The sequence below is a fragment of the Nannobrachium achirus genome (assembly GCF_963921795.1).
Source record: "Nannobrachium achirus genome assembly, chromosome: 13".
NCBI classification, from domain to species: domain Eukaryota; kingdom Metazoa; phylum Chordata; class Actinopteri; order Myctophiformes; family Myctophidae; genus Nannobrachium; species Nannobrachium achirus.
Window position 1 is genome coordinate 38,330,177 of NC_137833.1, and position 15,798 is coordinate 38,345,974.

General features: G+C 44.0%; 1 protein-coding gene across 1 annotated transcript in view; it reads right to left on the reverse strand.

The window, feature by feature from the left end:
- The window catches only part of dachc (dachshund c), a gene marked incomplete at its 5' end in the record, with an annotated part of 66,081 nt that extends 59,454 nt beyond the window's left edge, over positions 1-6,627 (reverse strand). Inside the window, one exon of the mRNA XM_080740703.1 lies at positions 5,930-6,627. Within this exon, the coding sequence (XP_080596829.1) occupies positions 5,930-6,627 (698 nt within the window). The remainder of the gene's footprint in view (positions 1-5,929) is intronic.
- Between the last annotated feature and the right edge of the window lie 9,171 nt (positions 6,628-15,798).

Consider the following 15,798-nt stretch of genomic DNA (forward strand, 5'->3'; position numbering starts at 1 on the left):
CCCCCACACACACACACACACACACGCGCACACACACACGCACACACACACACACACACACACACACACACACACACACACACACACACACACACACACACACACGTAATGAAAGAAAAGGAAGTGTTACAGTCAAAACAGTGGAACAGCTACTGGCTTGGAGGGATTGAGGTGCTGATAGGTAGCAGCTGTGTGTGTGTGTGTGTGTGTGTGTGTGTGTGTGTGTGTGTGTGTGTGTGTGTGTGTGTGTGTGTGTGTGTGTGTGTGTGTGTGTGTGTGTGCGTGCGAGCAAGCGAGAGAGAAAGACAAGAAGAGAGAACCAACTGAAACAGGATTTTGTTTTGTTGAACATATTAGCACCATTCACACAACTCCACATGCTCTCATCTTCCCTATTGGCGCTTATCACCCAGATCTGTATTGGTTACGGTCGTGTTTGATAAATCACACGAGTGTGGCTTTAATCAGCGAGGCTTATGCTGTCACTTTGTATAAGCAGTGAGATGGATGCCGCTATCTCCCCTCAAACGGACACGCTGAAAACCTTCCTGCGCTATTGTTGTTCTTCCTCGGAAAAGGTCCTGCCATGATGTCATGGCAAAGGCATGGCAGGGCCATGGAGTCTTGTGCGCGCGCACACACACATAAAAACATGATGCAGAGACGCACGCACGCACACACACACGATCACACACACTGGACGTTTGATCATCACAGGAATCTGATCTGCCAAACTGATACCGTTTCACATTCCTCACTCACATTCCAGGGTCAAGATGATGTCAAGTCCGTGTGTGTGTGTGTGTGTGTGTGTGTGTGTGTGTGTGTGTGTGTGTGTGTGTGTGTTCCATTAAGCCCCATCATACACTGGCAGACGCGGAGGCCCTCTCTGTCCCATCGCGGTCTTCTCTATAAAACATCAAAAGAGAGCGGGGGTTAAAGTTGAGTGAACCCCCCCCTTCTCCGCCGCCCCCCGACCCCCCTCCCTCCACCTCCTCCCATCTCAATCCTGACTCTGACAAATGACTTATGGCACAACAGTAACCGTGAGGGAGTCCACCTTCCCACACACACCCCACCCCACACAAAACACACTCACCACCGTCTGCTTCACGTGACCTGGAGCTCCAACAAAGGAACCAGAAATAAATAAAAAATCATTGTAATTAAAAATGTCTTCCTGGTTTTTGCAAGTGACAAAGGAACATACATCTAAAGCCAGCAAAGACTTATTATATCACTTGTTGTGCTAACCATTTCTTCTCATAACACATACAGTAATACAGTTGATACAAAGAATGTATGGTTTCTCCATGCACATCTACTGAAGATAGTCTCACATCAACACTAAATCAAAGAACTCCTGGGGCTCTCGGAGGCCATAGAGACTTTGTCCTAGTAAAATAGACAATTTTAAATTTCAGACTGGCAGTCTGTGGCAGTCTGTGCCATTTAGTTGGCACAGATCAAGCACAAACTCTAGTCGGCCGAAAGAACATTTTTTACGCATGAAAGGAGTCTGAAACGCTGATCTAGTGTTGCCAGGTCTGCTTATAAGCGACTTTGTTTTCCTTTAAAGTCGCTTGTAAATATTACCTTAAGACATTTTGTGAGAGGGCCATAGAGGCCATAGCGCGCACCCTCACCACCGCAGAGGTCACGGCAGCGGTGCCTCAGGTTTTGGCCGACGCTCCGATGAACACTGTTTGAGAGTGGGAACCCGGGAGGGGATTACGTCCTTGTCATTGCACTAGCGACTCCTACTGGTTGGTTGGGGCAACTGTTCAGCAGGGAGTGGAGGCATGTGGTTGTCTGACCCCCTCCCCAGTCCAACTGTGAAGTTGGCAGCAGCAGAACTGGAATTACAATTGGCTAAGTCTAAATTGTTAATATTTGAGGAAGGTATCACGACCGAAACCGAAAGCTCTTTTTAATAAAACTATGGGAAACTATACTCTCTGGAACTTGCAAGTGGCAGTGTGCGGGTTTATCTGTTCAAGATTCCCACTTCCACTAAATTGTAAATATGAAATACTGAAAGAATATCTAGCGTGACATTCAGTCACGAGGCCCCACATTTGAAAACGTCTCCCCTGGGACGCTGTCATCAAGGACAACACACCTTGCCATATTTGTCAACTCCAAACGAGTTCCAGGTTTGTTAAGATGAAGCGAGCACATCCATCAGTGTTCCTTCAACACGTGCTTGGTTATAAACGCAACAAAAGAAGGTGACTCACGGATGAGTTTAAAATGACATATCCTTTTACACGGCGCATTCGATTTGGCCACTTTGACCGCACACTATCATTTTCATACTGCATTAGGCCGCACCATTTGTTTAGTGAAAACAGAGCAGTAACAGAATGCCACTGTAAGTGTGGGAGCTTGCGTCAGTGCAGACAATCAGCAAAGACACCCCCTCCACACACACACACACACACACACACGCACGCACACACGCACACGCACGCACGCACACACACACACACACACACACACACACACACACACACACACACACACACACACACACACACACACACACACACACACACACACACAGTTCGACCTGAGCTGTTTGATGTGTGCTCCTAACAGAGAATGAAACTGTTCTTTTGTAAGACAGAAAGAAAAGGACAGAAGATCAGGTTCACTCCCATACGCCATGTCCTCCGTCTGGAACTAATGTCATTTAGCAGCAAAGCCTGGTAACATGCAGGCATGACCGTGTGACTGTGTGTGCATGTGTGCGTGTGCGTGTGTGTGTGTGTGTGTGTGTGTGTGTGTGTGTGTGTGTGTGTGTGTGTGTGTGTGTGTGTGTGTGTGTGTGTGCGTGCGCGTGTGTGTGTTGTGTTGTTGGCAAGCTAGCGCCTATGTGCCACCTAAGTGTGAATTATATCTAGGGTTTGACTCAAGATGAAGTAAGCCCTTCTTCATGGTTTGATGAGTCAGTGGATATGTGTGTGTCAGTGTGTGTGTGTGTGTGTGTGTGTGTGTGTGTGTGTGTGTGTGTGTGTGTGTGTGTGTGTGTGTGTGTGTGTGTGAACGTGAGAGAGAGAGAGAGAGCGTGCGTGCATGTGCATATTGTATGCATAGGCCAAGGGAATAAATCAGGGAGAACGAGAGAGGGCAATAGTTGTACAACCTTCACTGCGTAACCGCCCCTTTCATTTTGACCTCCGAAAATGAAACATTGAACAAGCAAACAAATAAAAGAATGACCAGGAGGAATCCATGTAAACAGTTCTGTTAGTGGTGTTAATCTGTCCGATAAGGCCTGTCATGTCCCCTCCAGTCTGTCTCAATGTGCCACACTGGAAAATAATAAGTGAAGGCTGTCTAATCAGTAACAAAAAATCACTGGTCCCTACACTGTCAACATCACGCTCTTGTGATGTGCGATTTGTAGCCTTATTAAACGAGCCTTCCACTTTAACCTGGCTGTTCCACTCCTATATAGGCTATACCTAAGTCCCACTTATTTTTAGAAGCTTTGCTGCTGCAATGTTTCTCCGTCCACAAGAGAAATTGTTTGGGGAAATCCTGCAGTCATAGTGGAGATGGGAAATGCAGGGTGGTAAGACTACGGTAAGCACTGGACACTTTAGACAAAGACTCACAGAAAGCGTTTGAAGTTTGTGGAGGAGTGATGTTTTCAGATCTCATTATCTAAAAGGCTGTTGGACTGTTGTGTGGATAATTAAAGCCGGTGGAGGCTGTGTACTTAAGTGGTTTTATAGCAATGACCCCATTAACAGCCGACTTATAGGAACGCGCATTGCAGACCAGATTCTAAAATGTACATTTCTTCTTCATACGACTACTGCATCAAAACTGTACAAGCGGGATTGGACACTGATTTTCATAAACTGTGTATTAAATGACTCACTGTAAGTCAAAGATTAAGTCAAATTTAAATATTTTGGTGTGATCCACTAATTGTACTAAACAATACAAAGTCCATTCACAGCTGGTATTAAAAACACCTGGTAGCCTACTCCTAAATAGACATAGTACATAAAATTCAATTCCAACTCCCTGTGCCGGTGGTGATGGGACCATCAGTCATCCTACCCTTCTTGGCTCTCTTTACAGGTAGCAACACAGTAAAATCATGATTGTTAATTAAACTCTGAGAGTGCACAAATTCACCTGCAACTTAGGATCCATTAATGTGTACACTCTCAAGTTCTGGATATTACAGTGTAATTGTGAGTCTGGAACTCTGTGCCCACGATCTTGACACATTTTTGTTGGCGTTGAGATTCTAAATCCATAGTGTAAACTGCATGCAGGATCATTCAATTGGATCATCACCCTAACCTGCTTGTGTCATGCACTATAGCTCAGTGGTTCTCAACCTGTGGGTCGGGACCCCCAGGGGGCTCCATAAAATATTTTGTGGGGTCCCCAGATGATTAACTTAATGTGCAACATTGTTTTCTCACTCAAAAGTAAACAAACCAACATACGGTTTAAGTGTATAGAGGGTTTATGCACATTTCTAAAGTGACAATTTAAGGACTTTTTAAATATCTCTAAAATGACAAATTGAACATTGGCCAAATTCTCAATTTCCCAAATTCTCATCTACATGCTCACAATCGCGAGGCTTTGTGAGCATGTAGATCTGCTGTTTTCACAATAGAACCGTGATGTACAAAATGCAATGCCTCAACTCTTAGTGCTCGTCAGGGTCCCCAGTTAAAATATGATTATTTTGGGGGTCACGGCCTGAAAAGGTTGAGAACAAGTGCTATAGCTCACTGAACCACCAGCGCCAGGCCCTCCCGAATCCCCGCCAATTTAGCTCCTTTCATCCCAACATCTCTGTTGGGCACTGGATTGATGACCCGTGTACAGTTGGTCACACCACTGGAGTTCTGCAAAAAACAGCTCATTTACATAATCGCATCATAAATACCAAGAATTCATTTAATCATCTCCTCTTTTCTCTTGCTCAGGGCTAAAGAGTGTTGATATGATAAGACAGGCGAGTTATTAAGAAGAAAGGGAGCGAGAGAGAGAGAGAGAGAGAGAGAGAGAGAGAGAGGGGGAGAGGTAGGAGAAGGAGAGAGGGGGGATCAGCGAGTGAGCTTGTCCTGATTTAAGCTGCCGCTCGGGGCCAAATGAAAATTAATTAATTTCTGTGAAGAATCAATTTCTCAGAATGACAGTGTTGTGTGGGTACGTCAGAGAGACAGGAGTGTGAAAGTGAGAGATGAAACGGTTTGATAACATAAGTGATCGCGCATATATAGCCCACTAAAGCGGCAAAGTTTTAAGGGCAACAGAAAACTGCCATTTTTCATTTGTGTATTTATTTATAGCGGGAATTCTGAGCACCACAAAACACACTATTCATTTTAATTATTCATATTAATCACACACACACACACACACACACGCACACGCACACACACACAATCTTCAGTAAGATGGTAAGTTCTCTCTCTCTCTCACCTCTCACACACAGTCATACACACACACACACACACACACACACACACACACACACACACACACACACACACACACACACACAGCATCTTCAGTGAGATGATGGTAGCCAGTTGGAAAAGGTTTACGCACGCACACGCACACACAAACACACACACACACACACACACACACACACACACACACACACACACACACACACACACTGCACACAGCATCTTCAGTGAGATGATGGTAGCCAGTTGTAAAAAGTTCACACACACACACACACACACACACACACACACACACACACACACACACACACACACACACAGCATCTTCAGTGAGATGATGGTAGCCAGTTGTAAAAAGTTCACACACGCGCGCGCGCACGCACGCACACGCGCGCACACACACACACACACACACACACACACACACACACACACACACACACACACACACACACAGCATCCTGGCTCACCTTGCGTTGGTACAGTCGCTGTAGAGGGTCTCGAAGTCCTGTCTGGAGATGAGCTTGCAGCGGTTGACGCCGGGCTGGATGGCCCCGAGGCCGCGCAGCACGCGGACCTGCTCCACGTTGCAGACCACCGGCGTGATGTCCAGCCGCTTGAGCTTGGTGTAGACCGTGTGCAGACCGCCGACCAGGTGCTTGAGGAACAGGTCGAACGCCTGGGGCAGACACAGCAGCTCCGTGTCGCGCACGGTGAACGAGGCGAGCTTGGCCCCCTTCACCTCCACGAGCTTGCACTCGTTGTTCTGCGGCGTGTTCTCCACCGGGGACGGCGTGGCGTACACGGGCTTATTGGCCCCGGAGGAGGCGGAGGGGGAGCAGGAGGACACCGGGGGAGGAGGAGCGGCTCCTCCGAGCTTCTTGGCGGTCAGCGCCGGGCTCAGGCTGCCGTTCGGTAGTAACAGGTCCGCTCGGAACGGGAGCTGATGGAGCCGCGCGGCGGCGGCGGCGTGCGCCACGGCGACGGGATGAGGTGTCGGGGACGAGGAGGTGGAGGAGGTGATGGCCGCAGGTGGCGGAGAGCTGGTGGTGGACACCGGGGAGGTGGAGGAGGAGATCGGCGTCGGATGGTGATGTCCGAGAGGAGCGGAGGAGGAGGAGGGCAGGAGAGCGGAGACCGGAGAGGCCATGGCGGTGGTCATCATCATGTCCCAGGATGATGGCGAAAAACAACCCGAAAAAACAAGTCAACTTTGGACCGGCTGAAAAAGTGAACTATCGATAAAAGTATTGGCTAACTTTGCGCTCCGATGATGTGCGAAGGGAAACTGAGCGTGAGTGTGTGTGCGGGCGTGCGTGCGCGAGGAGTGTGTGTGTGACGCGAGAATGGGGACATAGAGGAAAGCGAGACAGCTTCGGTCGGTGTGAAGAAAAACACATCACACACACACAGTTGAATTGAGAGAATGAGAGGAGCTTGTCTAACGCTGGAGATGCTACTGTCACATTATCATAAAGAGAGGAGGAGCCTGGGCAATTCTTAGAGAGAGAGAGAGAAATACCTGGAAAATGTAGACACTGCTGTTTTTAAAGGTTGTGTATTATACTTGTTACTTATGTGTAATAGTTTTTTATTTGTATGTTTTAAAAATTAGGGTTTTGCCTATTTGATTGCAAAGTTAGACAACTCTACTTACAAATGTATTTATTCTATTTGAGGTATAGCTTTTAATTGTACAAATATTTGTTATTGTTGTCTGTTTTTATTTCACACTTGCTAATTAGCAATGTAAAATTATGTTTCCCAATATAAAGCCCCTTTCTATTGAACTGAGAGAGAGAGAGAGAGAGAGAGAGAGAGAGAGAGAGAGAGAGAGAGATTATACAGAGAGTTACATATATTGTTTTGTTTTGATTGTTTTGTTCCATTTTTGATTTGGCAATGTTAACATATGTTTTCTCATGCCAATAAAGCTCCTTTGAATTGAATTGAGTTAACACTCAACAGATATTTGGATACGATATGTAGGGCTATCTCTTTTTATCCCCTTTAACACATCCTGCCAAGTAATGCATTGTTTGTTGTCTCTTAATGAAATGTCAAACAACCTCTTGGTTTAGTTGTAGTCTAACAAGTAGTGTGTAAAATCTGAAGACACAGGCACAAAATAAATGTCAAATTGTTAAAATCCAAACATGCAAGCATGTGTGTGTCTATCCAGAGAAACACATGAAATATCATGTCCAAAGGAAAGAGGGCCAATAACCTTGAATTGACAAATTGGCCGCTTTTACCTGTCCTCTGTACTGCTCTGTCATCCAGTTCTTTCTCTCTCTCTTCTCTCTCTCTCTCTCTCTCACACACACACACACACACACACACACACACACACACACACACACACACACACACACACACACACACACACACACACACACACACACAGAGACATCATTTACATATGGAGCTCGCAGTCCTTTCAAAGTGGCTTTCACGGAACATTGTGCTGATAATGATCTCGGTCTCTGAGGGAGAGAGAGACACATCTCCAGAGACCATCTCGCCATAAGACAAGAGCAGGAAGAGGATAAAAACTCCCACCGTACTTCAACTCAAAGACTTTAACACCCTTTTTCCCCTCACCCCCTTCCCCCTCTCTCCAATAAGCTCTCTTGTGTTTTTTAATTGGCAGAAATTAATCTTTGGGATGTAGATGGTAGATTTACATTCATTAAAAGTCAAGAGAGGAAGCCAGCCTTGATGCTAATCAAATCTGCTTAATTATGCTTAACATGAGTATCTCCGGGGGAAGATAGATAGAGAGGGAGAGAGAGAGAGAGAGACCTAGCTCAAACTTTTACTTTTTGCCTTTGAGAACTCCTGCTGAGTATGGCCTTTTCACTGCCAAATAGAAATGTCACGACTCTCTTTCTCTCTCACTTGATTAAAACACCAGGGTTGGTGTAAAGCAACATTGATTTGAGCACACAATTCCCAATCTAAAATGCTTAATAATTGGAGACAAGTTAGTATAGAACCACCTGAGTCAATGGTTCACAAACACTTTGATGCTGTGACACAGAAAAAGTTTATATAATATTGAAAGACGGTGGTGGAAAATACACAGAGTTGCTCAACAAATATAAACATACAATAATCTTGGAAACTGTATCGTCATCATAAACTACCAGATTATAATGAAACAAACGTACGTTGATTTAATTCAATAGCAATTCCCGGTTACTTTAGTTGTTATTATAGTTGAAACAAAGATTAAGCCTAATCTATCCTTAGTATAATAGTATTAGTATATTATTGTAAAGATTTGGCTTTAGATACACAGAATGACAACCAATTTTATCAGAACAATAACTAAGAAAGAAGATGACCTGGTGGTGTAGAGATATATGTCCTGCATGTTTCAGTCCCCACTGAAACCAAAGCATCCATCTCTCTCTTGCATGGGAAACCAAACATCTATCGGTCAACCAAAGGTGAATTCCACCTTTTGACCTCAAGCAGATCGGGACTAGCCCCCAACGCTAGAGTTTGAACCCGGGTCTCCCACAGGGGAAACTAATGTATCTACTGCTCAGGCGCTTGTTAATATATACTTCAACATTTGTGTGACCTAATGATAAGGTCACTCATGATAAGGGCTTTGGAGCCTATGTGGTACCTAACCCTAACAGTGAGTCCCTGGCTCGAATCCTGGGCCCGCGGACAATTTATCGCAGCATATCACTCCTGTACCCTCTCTCTTTAGTGGGGGGGGGGGCAGACCTCCATTCAGAAACACCCCCATCTAGAAACATCCCCATTCAGAAATACCCCCACTGAAGAACCCCTCCGCCATTTCTCAGAAATAATTGTGACCATAGGTCTCAGTTCACTACTAAGACGCCTCAGGGCGACAAGCGACCTCGCCCTGATGATGTCATCAATATTAAGCCCATAGCTTGGAATGCCCATATATGGACATATTGTGTGAGTCTCATGTGGTCTATAACATAAGACATCTATGATGTCAGACGTCAGTCATATCCATATTATCCATATTTGGGGAAATATTTTGTCCACATTTTGTCCAACTTAAACAACCACATCACACTTGCAAATGAATTCCATCCTGTGTGAATTCCGTCCTGCAAAGAAATTGTCACTTTGTACCTATCGTCCCCTCTTTTGTGATCCTTTCAGTCTTGAGGTTTAATCCATTACTTCTCTCGCCAAGGTGTGTTTTTCTTGGGAGTTTTTCTCTGCTGGAATGAGGGTCTATAAGCCTTTAATGGTAGGGGGTGTTGTTTTGTTTCCTTTGTGGGCCTGTAAACTAAGCCATTTGAGACTCTGACAGTGATTAAGGGCTATACAACTAAACTTGACTTGTTCCTCTAAAGTCTAAAGCAACAAAGATGACTTACTACATACATTTATTTAGAAATGGTTGAATTAGTAAAGAAATGGGTCAGTGATCTGTTGGGCTGCTTTTGACTGTACACATTGGGAAATGTGATCTGAAAGAGGCCTATAGTGTTAGTGTATATGTTCTCACCTTCTGTTATATGATTATAGTTATTTTAAAAAAGGTTGAAGAATTTTCAAACTACCGGTATAAACTTACAAAAGTACATAAATAAAAAGAAAATGTGCATTCTCTGAGTAAACCCAAAACACACAGATTAAACAGAACAAGAAGGCATATAATTAGACAAAATGTAGGCTCCTGTCGCCCTGTGGCAGCTCCAGCAGAATCTCTGTTACTGGAGCACCACAGGGCTCTGTCATTTCACCTGTGCATTTCACCCTCTATGACTGTAGGAGCTCAGACACAGAGATGCCATGCAGACACCACTGATATTGTTGTTGACCCCAGGCAGGAACTCCGGCGTTTGACTGCAGTCTGAAGAGTCACAAAGAAGTAAAAGCTACCTGGATCTCAACAACTCAACAAGACCTTTTTAATGATGAAAGAATCTGTTAACCATTCTGTTCAGCTTCTCATCACATGAAAACTGAGCACAGTAACTATGTGCTCAATTGGTTGAACAAAGCAACTGACTTTAATTCAAACCAAGTTATATGTAATACAATCTAAAATATACAAAAAACAATGTTCATGTTTAATTTTGCACATTCCAGTCAAACTCTATACATACTTTCCAAAAAACAGACTTGATATGAAGTTGATTCAAAATCCATCCACAACATTTTCAGAATATAGTCATGAGTATTCTTTTCTCCCGCTCTTTAAACAGAAACTACATTTTCAGTTGCAGGATACTTTATTTTATCCAGGAGAGAGAAATCATACGCTATGATGATAAGAGTGTAACAAATAAACGAGCAGACAAAATTGGAACAGGAACACTATAAAATTGAAGCTGATAAATGGGTTCTCTCTCTCCTGATTGGATGAAATTGGTGACCCATCTGAAAAGGTCATTTCTGTTTAAGAGCCAGAGAGACCCCTGTTACTGGACAGATACTCTAGTCTAACCCTGACCATTACCATCAGACTATTAGAGCTTTACACCCCCCAAAAAAAGAAAACAGTAATAAAAAATGTTGAAAATGTTATAACTTCTTCTATCCTCATTCAGGCCTAGAATTATTGGATGCTTTAACCAGTGAGAAATAGCAGATATACAAGCTCGCAGCGCGGCACAGAGGCTGGCCAGATTTCTGACATAGAAACATAGGTTTTTCAAAAAACCTTAGAAGGATTCAAAAGACACTTATAGAATCGGGTCAAAATTCAAATTTTCACGATTTTTCAAAAATAGCAGATCTATAAGCTCGCAGCTTGTATATCTGCTATTTGTCAATAGTTAAAGCTTAAAATAATAATACACTATAATGTGTACCCGTTCTAAATGGGTTAACCAACCTATAGTGTTTTGAACCACTGTACCTTTTACATTATAATGTGTCCACGTTTTTATGCAGCTTTTTTTGTTACCGTTGACGCTACTGTGACATACAGTATGTCTGTGGATGGATGTGTTACGCCTGTATAACTATTACAGTTTGGTGTCTTCCACCCACGGGGAACACAAAGTAATAAAGCTATTTTAACCACATTAAACCTGGCATCCCTATTTTGAGCTTGCCATAGGCATTCAAAATGTGTCCATTTGTGCTGCAAGCTCACAATGAGCTTGCAGCACAAAATGCGTTGTGAGCTTGTATATCGCCTAGATAAAATATGGCTTAAGTTGTTACTTGAGCACTTTTACAGCACTTTGGTTTAGAAGACCCACGTGCATTTTTTGGACCCCAAGCAGTTAGTCAGGGACCTTTCAAATGTGATGTTTGATGGAGTGTAAATACCACTTGATCTGTTTTCATTAGAGAAGTAATAGCCTATATTATGTAGTAGGCTACACTCTGTTGGTATTAATGTTTCGAGGCCTAGTCAGTGTGTATGTGCGTGCGTTCGTGCACGTGTGATGGAAAATATCTGAAATGCCACCAAGATCATCGCTGCTCGGTTCTCTGACATACGTTTAATCTGAACAGACAATCCATTCCGACAGCTACCGTTCTGATTCAAATCAAGTTGGAGTGAAGGATGTGAGTGTGTGTGTGTGTGTGTGTGTCTCTTCCTCTGAATGAATGAGTGACTGAGTAAGCATGTCATTGTGTTTTGTTATGTGATTAGGTGCCAGTGCATGCATTCATCAGTGTGCGTGTGTGTGTGTGTATGAACAAGACACCACACATCTCTTGAACATTCTCCTATGATAATGTGGATTGATTATGGATATGATAATGAGCGGCCAGCGCAGCGTCGCGACCTTCACAAGGTCTAATTGAAACAAGCGTTGGTCCTCCGCAGCACTTATCAAGTCACACAGCACATCATTAATCACAGAGAATACAAGCTGTCACTGTACACACACGCGCGCACACACACACACTCTCTCTCTCTCTCTCTCTCTCTCTCGCTGCCTGACTGTCTCTCTCTCTCCCACACACACACACACACACAACGCACGCACGCACGCACGCACGCACGCACGCACGCACGCACACACACAATACAAGCTGTCATTACAATATGGCTGGTATTGTCTTCTTTTAAGGCAGAGTGGACAGCTAACACACCCTCCATCTCCCTTTTTTTTAACAAAGTTGAGGAGTGAATATCAGAATTAAAACCACCTACCAGAAAGAGGCCGCCTAAACGGAGGGAAAGTTAAAACAATTCAATAAAAAAACGAACAGCTGCTCACTTCACCCAATCTGAAATGAGATTGAATTAGCTCGAGTTGTTTTTTATTACCTACTTTTATTGGGCGACCGTTTAACAACCAAATTCGATCCCGGTGTCTGATTAACGCAGCATATGGTGCTTACCTGTTAAGCACAACATGTTTAACACCAGCTCAACGCATCACTGCGCCACGGAATAAACTAATAAGACCCAATATGATATTAGTCATTACATAGTCCAACACACAAAATTCCAATATGATAAAAGGGTGGTTTCATTATCATTATGCGGAAAAAACACAAGGGAGTTTACACGCATTGTGTCAACACCGTCGCCAACTTTGTTAATTGTTATTCAATTAAGTGCTTTTGTTAATGAAACCAATTAATACCTGAAAACAAGAGAGCAGATATATGATTATTATGCATCTATGCAGGATGGCTAATTGCAACTGTAAATCAATCAGTCCAAGATTAATCAGCTTGGAAGGTGTCCAAAAATAACAAAGTCACCAAAAGTCTTTGGAAGTAAAAAAAACACAAAAAATGATGTTTTGATTGCCACGCCATTATCCTGTCTAATGATCATTAACGATCCCTTAAATAGTTTATGATCCAATTTCATTGCAATGAATTTAAGTAGTAAAGTCCTACCGTGTAAAAGTATGGCGTGCTATTTAATGAGTGATGCATAGCATGCTCTGTCTGACAAGGTCAACGTAGCTTATACGATGCACAAAAGTTGCTGTCAAATACAGGAAAATTGTAGTTGCCTATGATATCTAACTACGCAGATGTGGTGATGATACATATATGATGCATATATGTATATGGAAAATAATGTATTAGGGTTCTTTTGGGGAGGGGGGGGGGGGGATTGGAATTGGCATGGGACTGTATGTATTGTGACAGTGCCGTTTATGTATTCTCATGTCTCTAGTCTGAAACCTTGACTTTTAATGAGACAAGAAAACAACACCACCAAACATACGGTAGAATATGCACGTCCTCATAGCTTTAAAATGATCTCTGATAGCTTATGAGGCCTACAGCCATCCTATAGGCTTAGGTCATGTGACATAACCAATGGCCTAGATGAGAGGCATCTATTCTTAGATGTTTTATGTATATATGGACGCAGATCTCTTCAGGCAGGACACTGGGATTTGGGAATATTTTGTTTTACCGAGATCAAAGCACCAGTCCAGGGCAAGGAGAGCCCTTTCAAACACATCAAACAGAGGGAAATGTGTCCTGAACACTGGGCTCATTGAAGCCCTGGAGGAGATGCATAGCTCGAAACTCAAGAGATGCATAGCTCGGAACTCTTGACTGTGTTATAAAAGGAATTTAATTGTGGATCTCTCCCTCTCTCCCACATAGAAAGCTCAGTTATCTTCTAATCAACACCCACTCACCTCCTGTAGAGGGCCATGGGCCGTTTGGGCTTACAAGACTCTCAGTCGAGGACGAGGAGGGCTCTCGACTGCATGTGTTCCATCTCTCATTGCTAAGCTGTGTAGAAGCACGACAATGCTGCGTTAAGTGATCAAAGGAGCGGACTAGAGATTCAGACCCATGGCCCGTCAGTCAGGAGGACAAGACAAAGCCAGGGCAGACAGAACTGCTTACATAAACACTCCTGGTCTCTCTCTCTCTCCCTCCCTCTGACTGCCCATCTCTCTGTGTGGGGTGGGGCTTTATAATATTGTCAGATGGCTTTGGGGAGGGGGTGCTCATTTGCAGGGGCGTCACACCAAATTCTGGGCCCTTGGTACAAGGATTCACTGCGGGCCCCCCATGAATGTTAACTATTGAAAAATAGCAGATATGCAAGCTCGCAGCGCGGCACCGAGTGCCGCGAGCTTGTAGATCTGCTATTTTTGAAAAATTTGTGCAAGAGACCTATGTTTCCATGTCAGTGGTGCTCAAACCTTTTCATGTCAAGGACCCCCAAGATGATATGTATTTGGCCACGGACCCCCATCTCAAAATATTTAGTTCCAGGGACCCCCCCAGAAGCAACATTTGAGTTACAAATGTTCGCTTAAAAAAATACATATATTCAAAGATTTCAATAGCTACAATTACTAGGGCCCCTCCACCTTGGGCCCTGGTAACTCAGTCCGACTTTCCTCCCCCTTGTGATGCCCCTGCTCATTTGTAGACATCTCTTTACACTGTACTAACACTTCAACTCATCCGCACGGACATGCACGCTCCGGAGATACTGGTATAAGCTCCGTGTGGATGAAGGGAGGCTCCTAGCCTATACAGTATACTGGCCTGTGGAGGAATGTTCTGTGTTCTCAGCATTTTCCCTCATCAAGAAGATGAATAGAGCTATTTTACAGATAGCGTAGAAACAAAACAACACTCTGTGGTTGGATACATCGTGGCAGGGGCTGCACTCGGGTATGATCAAAGACTTTTTCCCCCTTTTTTTTTGTCAAGTTAGCAATACATCCAAAATCTTTTATGTGACCCAAGTGGAAAAACAAAGGCGGGCTTCAAGAAATTCAGTTCAATAGTACCTCCTGCTGACTAGTCAAGAAGTAGAGTAACCCTGGTCCTGTCCTTGAATAATTGTGTCCTGCATGGGGCTGTTTATTTGACCACCTCTTAATCATATTAATCCAGGTATCGCCATTTGGACAAATGTCCAAATCCCCCCCTCCATCCATGTACAAGACTTAAGTGGTTAATAAGTTGCCATGGCATTGGTCCGAGGGTTCACTTCATTAGTCCGAATTTGTTAAGAATTCTATGCCTAACCGTAACCTCAGTAACCCTAACTAAATTCGGACTAATGAACCTTCGGACTTGGGCAGTCCCCGTTAATATAGCCACACCTCTGCATATCAGCGTTGTTCTTACTTCTTCTATATTACAGCTAATTATTACATTATAAACTGCAATAACATTGAAAAATCACACCTGTGTGAACTGAGCGGTGGTCGTGGAGTGTGTGCCTGAGTGAGTGAGTGTGTGCGTGCGTGTGCCCCCTGTGTGTGTTTTTTTTTTTGGGGGGGGGGGGGGGGGGGGGGGGTAGGCACACCCTTCCCCCGTGTGTGTGTGTGTGTGTGTGCCCCCTGTGTGTGTGTGTGTGTGTGTGTGTGTGTGTGTGCGCGTGGTGTAGTGTGTGTGTGTGTGTGTGTGTGTG